A 19,238-nucleotide genomic window follows, 5' to 3' on the forward strand; every position below is an offset into this window, starting at 1 on the left:
TCCCTAAATCTAAGTATTCCCACCATAGGGATAAGAACTTACAGTTAAAGAAATTATTAAAGTCAGGTGCATAACTTCTTTTTATCATTCAGTGGTTCTTGATATCACAGCCGCCAAAGGGGTAGGAAACAAGGATTGAGTACACTGCTTGGATCTTCTTGATGGAGAAGTGTTTACACTTAAAAGTAAGTTAAAACCATTTCCTTTGGAAAGACAGGATTTTTATGCACCATGATCATTCTCTCCCGGGAGTTGGAATCCTGCTTTCCATCTTCCCAAGTCCCGTGTTCTCTCCGTGCGTCTAGTTCACTGGATCCTTCCGAGAGGGACATAAAATTACCTTTCCTCGACCACAACGGCTTGGGGTCCTAGAATGAAACTCACATATAGTCCCAGTATTCTTGCTCGTCCTAACTTCATGCCTGAAAAAGGAAACGTCTGTACTGAGCGAGTTTAAAATATAGAGACAAACGTGTACAACTAAAATAAGACGTGTTCTTCAAAGCAATCACCTTGGGGTCTCCAGACACTTATCCAAAAGACACTGCCATTATTTTAAAAACAATTTTTGGAAGTCTGCTCTGGGTATTGCCTTCATAGGAAAAGCAGCCTCAACTTTATGGCTCCATATTGCTTTTGACTCAAAATGCAGTTTCCTAGCTTAATCATTAACTTGACAGCAAATCACTTCGGTTTGAAAAAAATGAAGTCTATTCTCCAAGGACAAAGATTTGCCACAGTGAAGAGAATCAAAAGAATGCATAATAGGCTGTGAAGGCATAGAAACATGGAGGCATTCCAAACCTGTGCAAATGACTCACTGGAATATGTGAACGGCCTCCCGGAGTTTACCGGGGACAGCATCACATCCACTTGGGGACGAAAGCTGTGATATGAGTGCTAATGAAAAGGAGCCCCCAAATTAACCACATTACTTTATAATTTCATACAGAAAATTATATGCATCTCTAACCGTCACTCCATTTTAAATTCAAACAGTTAGCTAAAAATGTGCTTTTTTCCCCCCAACATTGCCGGAAAAAGAATTTTGATCGGAAACTTCCATTTTTAGTTGTTTCAACTCAGAAGCTCCAATAATAAAGACTGTGCAATCAAAATTTGTTATGAAATCCTATTAACTGATGACAGAAATAAACTGACCTTACCTAAAATCGGTTTCTCTGAAGTACCAAAAAAAAATCCACTTAGACATATAACCAAATGTTATTTAATATCTTAAAAAGTAACACAATCCAAAATGGATATTTCACACAACACTACATAAACAACATGAACACAATATTACCATATGGAGGGACTTTCAAATATAGACTTACAAAAATCCCTGTCCTTTTTTTTCTTTTAAGTTATTATACTAAGCATGACAAGTAATCATCATTTACAATATGGTACACTGACACGATAAAAACCATGTTACAAATGTGCTGTTATAAATCAGTAACATTAGGGAAGACATTTCATGAACTGTAATTATTTCATATGAAATACTATACAATATAAACAGAACATCCATCTTGGATGACCTTTACAGCAACCAGAGACCAAGTAATTTAAAATTTTTTTTTCAGTGCAAACACATTTTATTCAAGGCAGTCTTGGCTGCAAAACTCCTTTCTAACATACAGTAAATCCCACTTGCACTTCTTAGTTCATTTACCCTAATGCAATAGTCACATTCAGTCACTCAGAGAAAGATACCTGCAGAATTATGATCCCTTCAAACTTGACGTTTAAATTTAATTCTCTTCTAGAACGTAGTATCTATGTCAACTGCTCTAAGGACTTTAACTTGCAGCTGTCAATACTTCCATGAGGGTGACCGTAGGGCAGCCCTATTCCTAACCCAGCGTGTGTGCCCAGTGCTGCAGTGTTCTGCCCTTCCGATGTGGGAAGTGTGCTGGTATCGGGGTGGGGGGCGGGACGGAGGACCTTGCGGGAAAGGAAGGGGAGGCGCTGCTGAGTGTGTCCTTCGTGATTGATTTCCTGGAACTGCAGAGCACTGATGTTGGAGGAGATCTCAAGTCTCAGATTGGACACCTCTTTTTGGTGGGAGCAAGGGCACGGGGGTACCGAGGTCAGCCTCTGGACAGGGAGGCAGGCGGCTGCGCGTGGACAGCCACGCCTCTCATCTCACACTTCTAACCGTCCGGAGCCGTCACTGCCTCACTTAGAAACACTTCTTTCTCTTGTTGGCACGGGCTGTGCGTGTGTCCACATTTAAAGCCAACAATTAGCCATTAAAGCCCTGTGTCCCTGGTAATATACAATCGTAAGAAAGTTTAGTCCCCCTTGAGCCTTGCAGAATTGTGAATCTTGTAGAGCATCACCTGTAAGTCGCAGAACGACGGTGACGACGTGTGCTAGGGGAGCCGCCACTGGGAATCTTTCTGGGACGCTGCAAGAGAGGCAGAGATCAACTCTACGAGGGAGGTGCCAATATCTGTTTGAAACACACACGGAAATCTAATAATGAAATTTTTTTTCACGTATGTAATTTATGAAATGTCTCCTAAATAAAAACTCTATGGGGAAAATATTGGATGTATCCTTAACTCTATAAAACCTTCTGGGAGAGGGATGGGGTGACAGCTGATTCTTTTATCTCACTTGGCAAAGCTCAGACCGATAGTAATCTCTTTCCTGCCCATATTTTACGAACCCAAAGCAAAACAAGGTTTCGCATGTATTTTGCATTCATGTTTCCTGTGTTAGAACCTCCCCAGGCCCTAAACACGTGCAGGAGAGCCACTCAGGGGCGGAAGAGTCCTGGGTGGCCTTGACAATGGCCAGGACAGTCCAGGCGGCAGCGGGGAGACATGGTCCCTTCTGCGTGGGTCCACTGGAGTCTGACCGCACACTGGGAGTGGGCTCTGGGACTGGTCTGTGCAACGGAGAAGATCCCTGCCAAGGATCTTACAGTCTCCTAATTTAAGAAGACACGTGGTACTGGATCAGCTCCCTCAGAAATCTAGATCCTCCAGAGTAGGGCTCAATATATTCTAGATAATTTCTGTTGTGCTCAGGAGCACTGTGAAGAGTACTTGATAAAAGTTTTTAATTAAAATTTCTGTTTCAGCACCTTCCACCCCCAGGAGCAGTCATGTTCCTGGAAGATGGCATTTTAGCACAGGAATTATAGAACCCCAGTAGGAAACTGTAAACAGGGTGGATGTCCAGATCTGCCTGGGACTGAAGGGCATTTGGGTGGATTTTTTAACCCCCCACTTCATAAATCGATACCAGTAAAGTGTGCTAAGGTGTAAAATTCCAAACACCCTGGAATTTTCGAATGAACATGGACAAAGGTGTAAAGTTGTATTTGTTTTCTTTGACTTTATTAGCACACATCAGAAAAATAGCATTGTATTTATTGATTTCTCATGATCTACCAAACAGATAGAAAATAGGTCATTGATAGCTGCCACTGTGTTTCTAGGTAATCTTAAGTCACTCCTTCTGTTTAATTCTTTTCAAGTATGGATATATCACAAGTATGACTTGCTTTGTTTAACTGTTTGTGAATCCGAATGCTTTGGAAGCACTTTGAGATCCCAAAATGAACTATGCAAAGTCATTACTGGTTGTTGGGTTTTTAAATCAAGCTCCAAATACTGCCCATGTATTGTAAATGGCAAGACTTTCAAAAAATGATCCCTATTGTATTGTGAGCGATGTGCCTATAATTTAAGCTAAAAACTTTATTTTCAAGTACACTTGGTGGTAAGTGGTTTATCCTGGGTAGAATTTTACAAAGCTGTGCCAATCTAAAAAAAGGAACAATGCTTCCGCTTCCACTAAACAGGTTTCTTCTCCCCATGGTGACTGCAATATAATTTGAATTTACATTTTAGAAATGCTGGTTGGGTTATGAAAAAGAGAGATTTTGGAACAGCTGGTGTTCAGATCATTGTTAGTCCAGATTAACTTTCAATGTATGCTTCCTGAACTTGAGCTTCCCAACATCAGAGAAGCAGTACTTGGTTATTTTTACCCAGCCAGTTCCTTTTCACCTCCTCTATTTGTTCTATTTGATGGCACCCCTCCCCTTCAGATGCTCATTATGGTCCCCTGAGATGTGCAAAATATATATAATGGAATACAAATTATTTAACAGAAGTTGTGGGATTCACAGCACAGCTCTTTTAATTAAAGTGAAGTCTGGGCTCGATATGGTAGCATGCGAGTGAAGGCAGAGAGGCCCAAAGTGCTTCAAGATCGGCAGTCCAAACGTCTCATGTGTCTTCTGTTACTGACAACCTAGAATTCAGATAGGAGTAAATAGCTTGCTACATCTTATTTACCAATTGGCTCTTCGCCAGAGAACTTTTAGCAGGGATGGGCCAGGGGGACACAAGAAATTTTGAACTTCTGTTCATTCATAGCAAAATCAAGTGCTCTTTTGTGGGGGCGGGGGGGGGGGGAGGAGAAGACAGGGTTACATCTGAAAGCCAAATGCAGCAAGAGCAAGCCATGGCAATGGGAAAGTCACGAGTCCACACAGGCAATCGCAGACACACACGCAGAACGCCATGGCATAACGTTTCAGAAAGTTTCAAACTTTGCTTTTCTGAACAATACACTTTAACACGCTGCTGCCATTTCATCAAATTTATGGAGGTAGTTATATGTAAAAATAAAATTACCATAAAGTAATATGCTGTATCGTAATAATACATAAGTGTGCAAAATGCCGACAGATGTGTTGACCCTTTAAAGTTGAACGCTACACGGAGATTCAACCGGATTCAGTTTTGTAAACCTTTCAGCCGATAAACTCTAAGACTGGACATAAGCAGGCATGTAACACACAAGGCTGTGCATTCGCTGGAGGCAAAGGAGACTGGCGAAGCTTGGTGAGGGCCCCAGGGTTTGGGCACTGAGAACCTCACCGTCTTGGTGAGAACCACCTTGGACCACACTGGTAACGGGCTTCCCTGCTCAGGAATCCTGGTGAGACGCGGGCGGGAATATCTCTAAAGTGGAACATCTGCTTACAGGTGCCATCCTTAAAGTCCATTATTTCTATGCTAATGGCTGCTGGTCTATGGGAGTTTTTTGTTTATCTGTTTGTTTTTAAAATCATGTACCCCATAGCATCAGGCAAAGAGTGTACACATTTTATTTGAATAGTGTCTTCTGTAAACCTATTTTTTTTTTTTGTAAATGTCAATAAATTCCTATCTTAAAGCTTCTCTTCAAGGTAATGCTTTCCATTCCTGTTCACACAGCATTTGATTATTTCAATGGCTACTTGCAGAGGATCAACTAGAGGCTGATGTATTGTTTCAATGGTTACATTATTTACGAACTGATAAGATGATAAATATTTGAGAGTAAGTTTTTGGAAAAAATGAATTGAGACAGAAAAATTTAGTCACCGTATGGTATACAGCTCCCCAAGGAAACAGACTATGCAGTCTATCAGATACACCATCGTTGTTGTGGACATATTGAAGCAATGAGACAAACAATGCATTTCTGATCAACCCAGGCGGGCCTTGGGGGAAACAAGGCCTGAGCTCCAAACCCAACTGGCTCAGGCATTTCAGTGGTGTGGGATTTTACTAACAAACGTGCTAGAAGTTTCACTGTAACAAGACAAAAAAGAAAGTCCAGTTTGGCCCAATGCAACTTTCAAATAACAGAGAAAGCATGAGGGAGTATTCAAATGTTTCAAGAATTAGTCTGGCTATGTATATGACTGCAATCTTTAAACAGATGGCTAGGGATTAAACCTAATACAGAAACAGAAGTGTCTAACAAATTTTATGCCAGTTACTGAAATCTGAGGTGAAAATATTTTAGATTTATTTTTGGATATATATATATATATATATATATATATATATATATATATATATATATATATTTTATGGTATATGACTCCAAACAGCACATACCGCTAAACTAAATAAAACTTCATGTCAGACCATTTAACTTCCATTATCTACAGATCTATTCCATTGTTCCCAGAAAATAAAACAAGGGAACTTTGAAACATGTCTGTCCTATAAGATTGAAGCTGAATTAGTTGTAATCCCTTCGCTGCTGAGTCTGAGTATTCGACATGACATTGTAAACCAAAGCAAAAAGGTTAACAAACCATTTTGAAATAAGTTGGGCGAATAACTATACATCCACCTAAATGCCTCCTGAAATTGGTTACAAAGTATCTGTAAACATTACTCTGGCATAGTTCATGTATGCATAATTGTTATTTTCATAAATTTTAGGGGAGTACAAATTATGATTATAGCAGAATGAGCACATTCTGTTTTTTATTACATGGGCACATGTATATTTCTAATCAAAAATTATTTTAAAAGTTTTCTCTATAGATATCTTCCCAGGAATAAAAGGCCTGAAGTTCAACTCTCCCTAAATTTGCTCTTTCCTATAACCACTAAAAATTATCTCCCACAGCCTAATTTAGGCATTCTATTTAAAACTACATAAAATAGATTTACGTCCTTCCATTAGAAAGAATAACATCCTCAGGCCATACTCTTCATTTGTATCACAAAGAACATTTTGCTTTTAAACAAACTAATTATTGTATCTATTATAGTAAGATAGGATCACCTTAAGTATCACAAGGAGGAAATTACCTCCCTTCGATATTTGATTAACACCTTTTAAAAGTCCACATTACCTCTTCCATCACTTAGTGCTGTGCCCCAGCCAGAATTGGAATTCCCTTCCTTCGTCCACTTCAGATTCAAAGGCCTATATTCCTGTTTGTGATTATGGAAGGTTAAAAATCAGACAAGCATCTGTTACACTTGAAAACAAAATTCTGACAGCAAACACTCCCAGTATTTCCATCGCGACCCCTTCTCACACACTTCCATGGGCTCTTGCGGAACAGCGTCACGAAAACTCACAGTGAAAAATGACTGGTGCATAAACAACTCACACACAAAAGGGCTGGGATCCCTTCTAGTCAGTTTGGCATTGGTTTCCCTCAAGGTGGACCCTTGCATCTGACATTTTGTGGTGGCTTAGTTTTTTGTGTGGGTTTTTTTTTTTTTTTTGGAAGTGTCAAGGATCAGTTCTGCGGCATCATTTAGCCACAGACTGGGAGCAACACGCATCTGTGGCATTTTAAAATGGAATTGGCAACTGTATGACATTGAAAATGCATATTACACTTACAGTGTCTAGACTTTCCTATGTGTGCTCAGATACAATTAGTGAAGCAAAAGTATACATATCACCCCTACTGCTATTCAGTTGCTACAGAGCCAAAAATGTGAAAAGCAATACTTTGAAATAAAGATTTTCGTTGTTTTTTTTTCTTGTTTTTTTTTTTTTTTTTTCCTTTTTTGCCCTAGCCTACTTAGCAGCACAGTTTAAGTAAACACAAAAACTGTGGTTGAGATGCTTGTCTTTCCAAAGATGTAAACATCAGTCCCAGTGTCGTAAACTTTGCTGTATCGAATGAGACAGAAGGTCTGAGGCAGAATGACGATCACACACTAGTCACGGAAGCTTGCAAGCAGTTGGAAGGTTTCTGTAATTTCTCAGCTTCGCTTGCCGGGGTGTCCGCGCTTGCTCGGAAGTTGAAGGCTGGAGCAGCTCCGCCATGGGCCGGGCTCAGCGCGGGGTTCTGACGACGGTTACTTTCAACAATGCTTGACGTGTTGGAGGCCAGGCTCTCCCGAGTACTGGAAGAGTAAAGAGGGTTTGTTTTGTTTTGTTGTGAACATAAATAATTATATATAGTGAGCCCCAGAGGAAGAGCAAACGATGCCGTTAATGGATCTCCTCTGCTGGGCCATCATGTCCTATCAATACACATCTCGACTGATTGCTCACATATGCGCCTCCAACGTGGGCTCCAGAAGCTTCCACAGTTATCATCATCAGCCCACTAAGTGAATAGAGGGGTTTCGAAACAGCTAAATACACCTGGAGACGTCTCCCCCCTTCTTTTCACATTCAAGGAAATGACTTCGAATTTGAGGTGATGGCTAGCGCATTCGTTTGAGCAATGAATACTCCTAAATATGCCTAAGTGATGATTTCACTTCAGGCTGGAAATTCACTGGCATAACTGCTCCTGAATAAACTCAACAATTTTACCCTAATGAGTCGTTTTCATTCTGGATTAGCGGAGTTGGGCTTTGGTGGACTTGGAGTAGGCCACGCTCTGATGTGCCCTGCTGAAAATTTGTTTTAAACACTCTGTACCTCTGTTTCCTATTTCTACACGTTAGTTAAAATACATTTTATTTTCAGATAAAGGACCTTATATTTTTCTTCCATTCACTTGTGAAGTTTATATCCATGTCTGCCCACCTTAGGTAGAAATATTTTCTTTTTTTCAAAGAATTCTTATGGAATACAGGTGTTTAAAAGCTTTGTTGTTTTGATTTCTCTTTTAATTTTTTGGAGTTAGAAACATTTGAAACTGTTTGTTTGCTTTAGGAGATTTGGGATATCTAACATTTCAAATGCATTTCAAATGCATGGTGCAACAGCAGAAATAAGATCACTGGGCCTGACTGAGGGGGACTGAATAGGTTTCACATTCAAGGTCCTCAACATGGCCATAAGAAAGTCAGCAGCTTACACAGAGATTGCAAAGCCATGGACATTCTCAAAACATCCACCCTGTAGGGTAGAGTCAATGTTTAGAAAAACATTCTATGAGAGTTGGTCTCCATAAATGAGGTAAGCCTGCTAAAGCTAGTCAACAGGCAGAATTAGTACAGTGGGCATAGCTGCCCCACTTCTCTCATTCCCATCCTAAGCTGACGGCAGTTTTATCTGAAGCCTCTACCTTGGCAGCCCTTTCTTATGGGTTATTTCAGCCCAACCCCTTGTGGCCTTGAGTTTGCTTCTCACCAAGAAGCCAAGAGTTAATTGTTTCAAAGGCAGTTTGTCGATCGACTACCAGAAAGACAGGTAGACCTTTCTTGAACATAGAAAGCACTTCCAGAAGTTAATATTAATACATTCATAGAGATAAGTCAAGTTCTTTGGTAATCATGGTAAATCTAGGCACACAGAAATACTCCAAAATGTCTTCACTAAAAGGACGGAAAGTGCTAGACTTACCTACTTACCTGCCTGACACCTTCCCCAAGAACATTCATCAGTGGCTTTTCAGAGCTACACTGAGGCATGGGGTGAGGTGGAGGATGGAGGGAGGGCAATGATCATGGAGGACCTCAGAGACCTCGAGACACACACCTTCAGGTTCATTCTTAATCACCATAGTAACTTTTTACAGTATGTGACTTCCTCATCTCTAAAATGAGTAGGGTGAGGATGCGATTTACCTACTCACAGGGTGACTGTGAAGAAGAAATAAGCATCAGTGAAGAATCTGTACACTAAAAAGCTAGAACAACAAATCATTACACATCTAGCATATAATGAATTAAATAGGGACTGCGGGTTGGCATGGGAACTTATACATTACTAATGACATCTTTTCTATAGGAAAGTGCATTTTAAGGTCCAAAGGACCTACTTTTAAACCAGCTCTTAAGGAATGGGCTTAACATTTATTAAGTACCTGCTGTATGCCAGGCACTGTAAATACATGTTGTTGCAATAGATCGTCTAAGATGGTCTGTCTCTACTGTAAGATGCCTCTCACCATCTGTGAGCAAAGCCCACATGTTAATAGTGATAAATACATAAAGTATTCTGTTTCTCCAAAGAGTATATTTCATTATTGTTGTAATAATGATGCCAGTCTGTGACATTCATACTGAGGGCTTTGGATATGATGATGAAAAGTTAATGGAGATGGAATGTTAGCAGTGAAAATATTCCTCAAATTTAAAAGCTTTTTTTTTTTTTTAAAGAGAGTTAATACAGTGCAACCTTAACTATAAGATTGCAGGATTTTATAGGCAAGAGAAATGAACCAAGGAGCTCTGTTTCCATCCTTCTGCGTGCATGTGTTTCCTTGGCCCCCGGCCCCTGCAGCACATGTTCATGCAGTACATTAAGCAGACATATCCCTTGCAGCCTTTGGGCTCTCTGATTTTGTGTCTATCAACCAGGTTTTGGCCCCAGATTTGAAAACGCAGGATTTTCATGTCAAGACCTTTTCATTTGCAACATTAGATCTCATAGCATAGCTCATGACTCTACCCGTTTTCCTTCTCAATAACTTTTAGTTCACAAAAAAGGGACCAAAGAATTTTGGAAATGTAGCTGGACATAACTTCTGGGGAGCACTGAAACCCTGGAGTATGGAGAAAAATCACTTTTGGGGCTCTTTTTGTTGGTTGCATCTTAGCTGCTCAGTGAATTATTTACTAAAAGATCCTAATAAGTGGCCTGCTTACGACTGCCACAGCAGTGGATGGAAACATTCCTCATGCCAGAGAATAAAACTCTGGAAGTCAAATATTCTCCTTTGCAGAACATCCTCACGCATCAGTAAGAAACTTAGTGAACTTATTAAGATGTACAGAAAATAAGTGTGTCACCTTGCTTCTAATCAAGGGATATTAAATATAAAAGAGATAAAATTAAAAACTGTTCTGTAGATTCTCTAACTGCATGAAATTTACAGGTAGTATATGTATATGGACATACACGTACTCACGTAGAGAAAATTCTACCTAATATTAGTGGACAGACATGGGGCTAATGTATGAAGATTAGAATGTTAGAGTAAAAGAAATAACAAAGGCCTAAAATTGAATAAACTGATTAATTTGATTCCCAATTCTGATTTTGGGATACTTCTACCATCACATAGAATTTAAGTATATAGTTAAAAAAAAAAATGAAAATAAACTTACTTTAAGAAATAATTCCAGCCATAAATTCTACATTCTGCACCCCAAATTTAGAGATAATAAAATATATTCTATGGCAATACTGGTTCAACCATTTCATGACCATTTTTGTTTACTCCCCAAACAAACAAACAAACAAGCAAAACTTTCAGTCTCATGCAGTGGTAGGTTTTTAGAACCCATCAAGTGACTCCTGACCTCTCCTTAGCAACTATCTCTGGCGCACTGCAGCTGTCTGTCTGTGGAAGTCCAGGGGCCAACAGGGCAAAGCGAAGGGTCTGCAACTGGCTGTGCAAGAAGCAAGCAGGCAGTAGGGTACACATGATAAGAAACAGCAGAACATAAAGACACACGCAAATGAGTCACACCTTCCCTCAGCGACGGTTCTGCAGTTGTAACATGCATTGCATCTGGTATGTACTACCAGGAATTCAAGAGGAAAAAAAAAAAAGAGTAGAATAGGAAAATACGGGAAACAAGGATAGATAACATAAATTGGAAGATAAAGTAAAATTTGATTTGGGCTAAAAAATTATTTAGCAGCCGGGCGCGGTGGCTCACGCCTGTAATCCTAGCACTCTGGGAAGCCAAGGCAGGCGGATCACTCGAGGTCAGGAGTTCGAAACCAGCCTGACCATGAGCGAGACCCCCGTCTCTACCATAAATAGAAACAAATTAATTGGCCAACTAAAAATATATAGAAAAAATTAAACGGGCATGGTGGCACATGCCTGTAGTCCCAGCTACTCGGGAGGCTGAAGCAGGAGGAATCGCTTGAGCCCAGGAGTTTGAGGTTGCTGTGAGCTAGGCTGACACCACGGCACTCTAGCCCAGGCAACAAAGTGACTCTGTTGAGACTCTGTCTCAACAACAACAACAAAAAAAATTATTTAGCAAAAACAATTTTGTAGAAAAGTCACAGTGGTTTTTAGGCTGCGTGCACGGCTCCCTGCGGCCCCTAGGGCTCTGCAGGGGCGAGCGGGGGCAGCGGAACCTGGAGTCGGTTTCCAGCACCTTCTCCGGGGCCACCTCTGGGCTCCATTCCGACAACAGACTTCCACACAACGTGTTAACTTGGAAGAAAGGCTCCATGACCAAAATAATACTACTATAATACTCAAGAACTAGCTCTTTAATAAGAGAAATAACAAAGGCCTAAAATGGAATAAACTGATTAATTTGATTCCCAATTCTGATTTGGGGATACTCTGACCACAAATTATCCAAAGATACGGTGAAGTGATCACAACAGAATCCATCTGAATTCTTCATAATGAAAATAAAGGTACACAGTACATAACGCTGAGAACTTGTTAAAATTTTAAGTACTGTAAAATCTTGGGAATCGCAGCTGGTAAGGAATATCAATCTCTTAGTAGTATTTCTGCATCTCAGAGTCACCAATCTGGAGTAGGATTTAGAAGGAGAAAGAATGAAGTCCCCTGTTGCTCTCTGAGGAGAAGGAAGAGTTAAGGAGAAAAAAAGGAAGTTGCATAGACTCTCGTTTCTTTCTTAACTCCCGAAAAACATCAGTGCTTTGGCCATGACCACGGGGCAAGACAAACTCTCAGCCATCAACCCTCGGCTGAATTACCAACACCTGCTAAAAAGAAGGAACTGTGATTACATTGCCTGAATGGGTCGTACCAGTTCCGCAGGAGGATGCAAGTGCTGGCACATGCTTTGATCCAACAGGGCACAGGCCCCGACCTTTCTTTGAGGGGAGCAAGTTTCCATTTCTCTGCGGACACAAGGACAGTGAAAGGCAGGTGTGGGCGCAAGAGGGCAGCCGCACAGAAAACAGGAATCGAAACAGCGACAAGCCTCTAGATCTGCTGCCAAGGTTTTAAGATCTGCTATTACATCCTCACTAGAGGGACCCCCACCCCCAGCATCAATCAATTTACTCCCAACCCCTAGCCCCACTAACTTTTCATTCCACTCAGAAAGTTACAATTTTTCGAACAACTTAAAAAAAAAAAAACCTTCCCTTAGCATGGTGGCAATATGAACATAGAAGAAAAAAACACTGGGAAATGTTGATATCTTAGTTAGATTGGACTGATGCAGGTTTGAGGGAAGGAGCCAACCCACCAGTCCAGATTGGTGATCTCTACAGCTGCAGAAACATTTTTTTCAATTCCTGAAAAAGAAGTTGGAAACAGGCTGTTAACGATACAACTCGTACAACTCTTAGCCCTCATTCACAGAACCGAGACCGTGCAATCAGACGCATTTCAGCGTATCTGCATAAAGCCCCAGGCCCTGACAGGTGCACGTGCGTGCAGAGACACCTCTCCCTACCGTGGGGAGTTGAATCCACTGTCCACAGTGATGCTGCTGCTGTCCATGCTGTCGAGCCGGGCCGAATGGGTGGCTCTCTGGTTGCTGCTGCTGTCGGTTTCCTTTGGGGCAAGAAGGGTGAGGTTCTTCTCAAATTTCCTCTGCAAGTCTCTTTCCTTTTCCCTCTCGAGGAGCCACTGCATGGTGCCTACGTCATCTCTGTTTTTCTCCTCCTCCGTGTTTTTGTTTGCCCCTTCCTCAGAGTCGTCGTCATCGGAGACGTTGTAATAGTCAAAGGACGCCTCCTGGGTCCCTCCCGACTCCTGCTGACGCTGGGACGCAGGCACGGCTTGTGCCGCCGAGGTCCCCAGGGAGGGTTCCAGTTTCTCGCATCGGCCGGGCAGCGTGTCAGCAGGCGCCTTCGGGTGAGATCGGAGGAGGGACAGGCTCGATTTGTGGTAGCTGTTTACAGACAAGGTGCTGTGAAGAGGTTTGAACAGTGTGTCTTTGCTGAATATCTCTTTCCTCTTGTCCAGGCTGCTGGGCTCGGCGCCGTGGTGCTGGACAAGGCGTCCGTTGGCCGTCCCTTCCGCCACCCCGCCCGAAGCGGCCGGGCCCCCACCTGGCCCTTTTGGCGACTCCTCCTTGTGCCCTACAGGCTCCCTGGAGGCGTGGGGGGCCTGTCTATCAGATGGGGACAGCTTTTTCACCCCTTCTGCCAGGGTCAGAGTGTCATGGTCCTCCTTATTTTTCCCCAGGGGCGATGGTGCCGTGAGCACCGTCTCGCTCGAGGTGTTGCACTGGAAATAGTCGTCCGCGCCTGTTTTCGTTGGGCATGAGCTGAGCTCGCCATAGGACGGCAGACTCTCGGGTGGTTTGCCCGGTTCCAAAAGGCTACAAGCGCTGGAAGGTTCCTTGCCGCCACTGACTATTTCTGGAATACACACGTCTTTGTAGCTTGTGGAGGAGATGTGAGCCCTTTGGTGACCGACGGTCTGTGCAGGCCTCAAAGTACTGTCGTCGATGTAGGGCTGGCTGGGGGTCTGGTCGTCCTGGCTGCAGCCTTCGGCAAGGTCCTCGGGCGTCCCGAGAGAAGAGGCACCCAGAGGGCCTTTGGAGTTATCCATGGACCTGGACCTCTCCTTGGCTTTGTTGGATCTCTCGTTCCGGGACCTTCGGTCCTGGGTATGGCTGTGGCTTCGGTGCACTTTCGAGTGGGAGCTTCCCCTGGAAGGTTCCGGAAAAGGCATCTCAGTCCTCCTTTTGGCCAACTCGCCGGACACGTCCCACTCCGGCGTCATGGGGAAATGCGACTCAATCACGTTCGTGTTGCTGTGCATGATGAAGTTGTCCCCTTTGTGCTCGATGATGAAGCAGCCCTCCCTGGGCGCCCTGGTGAGAGGGTCGCAGAAGTCATACTCTCTGTCCCCCGCGATATCCAGGTGCGAGCCGTCCGAAGGGTCTCCCTTAGACACCCGCGTCTTGCTGTGGGACCGGGACTTCCCGTGGGACTTCCGGTGAGTCCTGCTCTTTTTACTCCTCCCACTGTGATGGGCCGAGGACCCGGCTTTACTCCTCTGTGCTTTCTCCTCCTCCAGCTTCTTCATGAGCGCCGTGTGCCTCATGACGTTTTCCACGGTCAGGTCCGGGTTGATCCGCCTGATGATCTCCATCTCCACCTCCCGGGGGATGGTGGTCGGCGTGTCCTCGTCGCGCAGGGGCCACTCTTCGGGGGGGAACTGGGCAGAGAAATTCGCCAGCTGTTTGGTCTTGTCTTTTTTAAAACTTAGCCGGAATAACTTGAGCCCGAATTTTTTGGACTGCTTTTCACTGTCTTTCGGTTTTGAGAGGGTCTCTGTCTTGTAGGAAAAGTTCACAGTACTTTTGCTCTTTTCAGTGGGTGGCACCTGGCACAGAGAGGGAGGGCAGTAGGGGTCCTTGCAGTCCTTGGCGGGCTTCCGCTGCAGAGTGGACGCGTGCATGCTGTGCATGTCCTCGCGGCAGCAGTGGCAGGAGTCGCAGTGGTTCCTGGGCAATGTCCTTTCCCTGACGCAGCCTGAGGCAGAGGGCGTGATGGTTCCGGGCTGGGGGGAGGTGCACTGGGACCTGTCGGGTATCCTCTCGTCCAGATGGTACCACTTGCTGTTAGTTCTTATGAGGGAAGGGGTTATGAAGTAAGTCTGTGGGGTCACGATGAAGTAGCCATCCGGGGTCGGGTAGATTTTCCTCTCCCGCACCAGCGTGTTCAGCGTGTGCCGCAGAATCTCTTGGCTTGGGGTCGGGACACCTGAAACCGAAAAACACACTTGTGAGAAGGAAGAGGGAGCATGTGGCTGAATCCTATTAATTCTGCCCAGATTCGAAGTTATCATCCCCTGCTAGTAAGCAGGATTCAGACCAAGGTGTTCATTAGATTTAGCGTGAATCCTAGTTCTCTCTAGTAACTCCTGTGTTACTACCGTGTTTCCCCCAAAATAAGACAGGGTCCTTATATTTATTTTTCCTCAAGAAGACACCCTAGGGCTTATTTTCAGGGGGTGTGTTATTTTCCCCTCAAAGCCTCAGCTTGCAGCACGCACAGGATGGCCGGGACCTGACAGGGGGAGCCGACCTTGTTGGTGGGGCTGCCTGCAACTTTCCGGTCACCTCTGGGATAGTAGCTGTCACGATGGGGCAGATGAGAAGGGCTGCTTGTCTTCTTTACCGCTCAGCAACGAAATGCATGGGTTGTGCAGATACGCTGTGTAGCCACGTCCATCACTAGGTCTTATTTTCAGGGTAGGGGTTATATTGCACAAATGCTTAGAAATCCTGCTAGGGCTTATTTTATGGGTAGGTCTTATATTCGGGAAAACATGGTACCAATAGAATGAGAAAATATAACGCTGGCAAGTGCAGTATGGAAGCTAGACGGAGTTAGATGGCTACTGTTATTGTGAAGCCTTTACTGAATGAAATCATGAAAGATAATATTTTTAAGTGAGGGAAGAATGAAAAGTGTTTTATATCATATGAGATAAACTTAACAGAAAAGGCTTTTTCAATAAAACCAATTAGGGAAACAGTTAAAATAGCTACCTTGGTGTTGAAAAACAGATCTAATATATAGAGAGGCTACCATATGGGACCTACTCTATATACTTGTTTTTTAAATTTTTGTTTACTTAATAAACTTAATTTTATAAATTATATAAAAGGGCACCTAGACTTGGCCACTGTTAATGATGTACCCTCGAATGCTGAAATCATCACCTTCAGTTTTGAAACTGGCTACACAGCACTGGTGAAATTCAGGTGAGACTATTCTCCCTTCTGGTACAAGTCAGCAGGATAGAGTGGTCTCTCTAATTTCTAACCAGAATGAAGCTCAGACACTCTATATTTGTTTGATCACTAGATCCTAAACTCCCAGATTTGTTAGACTAGAAACACCAGGGAAAAAAACAATAGAAGCTTCTTTGTACAATGAATGATATGGTTTCAAAGGGTTTTGTGTGTATGTTTATGCCTTGGCTACCTTAAAAAACAGAATTAAGATAATTTTTTTAAGAGACGGGGTCTTGTTCTATTGCTCAGGCTGAAGTGCAGGGGCACGATCACAGCTCACTGCAGCCTCAAACCTGTAGGCTCAAGCAATCCTTGAGAAAGTATACATCCCCCAGGCTATACACCATTTATTTTATTTCTTGGGTATTCTCCATTCCTCAGTACCAGGCACATAAAGGGTGATAATACTTGTAAGATTCAACTGAATGATATAATTTGGAAACAGGTCAGGTTGAATCATATGAAACTGCCAACAGTTAAGCAAGATTGAAATGCAAAAATGGCAATTTCATATGGTTCAACCTAACACGATTAAGGCAGTGTAATGTGGAGACTCCCAGCGTGGGTTCCGGGGCCAGACTGCTGACTGAAGTCCCAGCCCTGTCACTGCTAGTGGGTGTCACTGGTCAAATTATGCCCCCACTTTGTATGTTGAAATCCCAACCCCCAAGTATCATCTTCAAATATGACCTTATTTGGAGATAGGGTCTTTACAGAGATGGCCAAGTTAAAAAGAGGTCATTAGGGTGGGCTCTACTCCAATAGGATGGGTGTCCTTCTAAAAAGAGGAAATGTGGACACAGACACAGGTGCAGACAAAGAGAAGACCACGTGAACAGACACAGGGAAGACGGTGCCACGAGTCAAGGAGATGGCCTCACAGCCTCAGAAGGGACCAACCACCCCTGTGGACATCTTGATTGTGGACTTCTGGCCTCCAGAGCTGTAAGATGATAACTTCCTGTGGTTGACGTCACCTGCACTGGGTTACAGCAGCCCTAGCAAACTAACCCAGCTGGTGTGACCTTGGGCAACGTAACCTCTCTGAGCCTCCGTTTACTGTCAACCAACTTATGGGAAATAAGTTCCTACCCTCTGGGGCTGCTGCGGCTGAGCTGAGTGTGTGGGGAACAGTGCCTGGCACACTGAGCGCTCAGTAAACACTAGCTATTTGTTCGTCTCAACTTTGGGCCGCTACCTTCAAAGGACAGGTTGCAGCACCCCAGAACTGGGTGAGCTGAGAAGCTGAGGCTCCCCCAATCCTTCCAAAACTACGAGAGTGGGAAATAAAGGCATTAAAAATAGCCAGGAATTCTCAAGAGAAAGACTTTATGACTGTGAGGTGACATACACACCCACTTGATTCTGTAACGGTAACTGGTATATAAAAATTGTTGAGTTGGTTTTCAAAAATTCAACACACATAGAAAAATGATGAAAGGTTTAAGTTTTAGCATATCAGACATTTTTACTCAAAGACTAAAAACTTTCTTTAGTATATGGATGTCCAAAACATATACAGAGGCCAAGTTCTAGTCTATTCCCTTTTATCTATAAAATATGTATTATGTATGAGAATTCAAATGTTTTAATAATGTTTAGACTTCAAAACTTTATTTTCAAATTGTAAGACATAAAAGAACAAAATAATTTACTCTTACCTTTAAAAAACAAAAAATATAAATGACATTTAAATCCTTCTAGAGTTTTACTATTATCATTTTCTGAAGTGTTTCGTTCTGCTGTAGCTTAAGTGATAGCAAAAGAAAGGCAAGAAATCAAAGGAAGGAAAGAAAAGAAAAAAGGGAGAGAGATAAGAAAGAAGGAAGGCAAGAAATAAAACCTCATTTTTTATGAAATACCAGTTTAAAATCTGGAGCCACTGCTGAACAAAATTTTTAATAATTACCACTATGCCCTTGACCAGAGGTCCACAAACTTTTTCTGTAAAGAGCCAGACAGTAAATAGTTTAGGCTTAGTGAGCCATATGATCTCCATTGTACTCTTTGCCACTGTAGCATAAAGAGCCAAAGGTGGTATATAAACAAACAGGCATGGCTGTGTTTCAATAAAACTTTATTTACAAAGATGGGGGTGGGCCACACTAGGCCTGCAGGCCATAGTTTGCAAACCCCTGCCCTAGACTCAGGTTTGTGCCATGTCCTCGCAAACTCCCGGGCTGGCCAAAAAGTCATCAGTACCACAAAGAAAACGGTTTAATTAGCCCCTCTCAGTCCATCTGAAAACCCTTGGGATTTAAGTTAACTTCCCATAAAAGCTAGAAAAGCAATTATTCTCCGAAGTGCAAATGACCTATGGATTTCTCTACAAAGTATTCCAACTTAGTGATATTGTTATCAGCTGCTTGGCAGGGATGAACATTTTACTATCACATACTGACTGTGTTCTTTCCACTCTTTTTTATTTTATAGCCTGGTAATGGGAGGCATGTAACCAATTCAAAAAAGCCATATGACCTCTCACGAAGCTGTATTAAAAATATAAGGATTTAAAAAGCTGCTGGGTCGTTTGATGTCGGAAGTGGCTACCCACTTAGAAGGCTGCAAGAAGGGCCTTCGTCCACGAGAGCATTGTGTTTGCATCTGTCCCCCGCTTAGAGAGCTCTCACCTGGCATTCTGTTTGTCTTACTACTGAAAGGAAAGGTTTGCCTGGAAGTTAACAAAAAGAGACAAACAATCAGACGGTGAAGACTATTCACATAACAAGATGATACAAAATTTAAGATAATTTACAGGTTGCAAGGGTAGGTTCATGTTGGAGTTTTTGAATTATATACATTACATCAAAACACGGATTAGAAAACTTTAAAAGGAGA

At 42.8% G+C, this 19,238-nt stretch overlaps 1 protein-coding gene across 3 annotated transcripts in view; it reads right to left on the reverse strand.

Moving 5' to 3' along the window:
* Window positions 1–5,889: 5,889 nt before the first annotated feature.
* The window catches only part of STOX2 (storkhead box 2), a 101,497-nt gene continuing 88,148 nt past the window's right edge, over window positions 5,890–19,238 (reverse strand). For 2 of the 3 annotated variants that reach the window (XM_012784976.3, XM_012784978.3), the window contains exons 3-4: window positions 13,095–15,360; window positions 5,890–7,688 (exon numbers count right to left, since the gene is read on the reverse strand). In XM_012784976.3, coding sequence (XP_012640430.1) covers window positions 7,493–7,688; window positions 13,095–15,360 — 2,462 coding nt within the window. In that variant the 3' untranslated portion in view covers window positions 5,890–7,492. Of the gene's footprint in view, window positions 7,689–12,884; window positions 12,934–13,094; window positions 15,361–19,238 lie in introns of all 3 variants that reach the window. The other variant, XM_076010695.1, reaches the window with a different exon arrangement.

The sequence above is a fragment of the Microcebus murinus genome, chromosome 15, assembly GCF_040939455.1.
Source record: "Microcebus murinus isolate Inina chromosome 15, M.murinus_Inina_mat1.0, whole genome shotgun sequence".
Classification (NCBI taxonomy): domain Eukaryota; kingdom Metazoa; phylum Chordata; class Mammalia; order Primates; family Cheirogaleidae; genus Microcebus; species Microcebus murinus.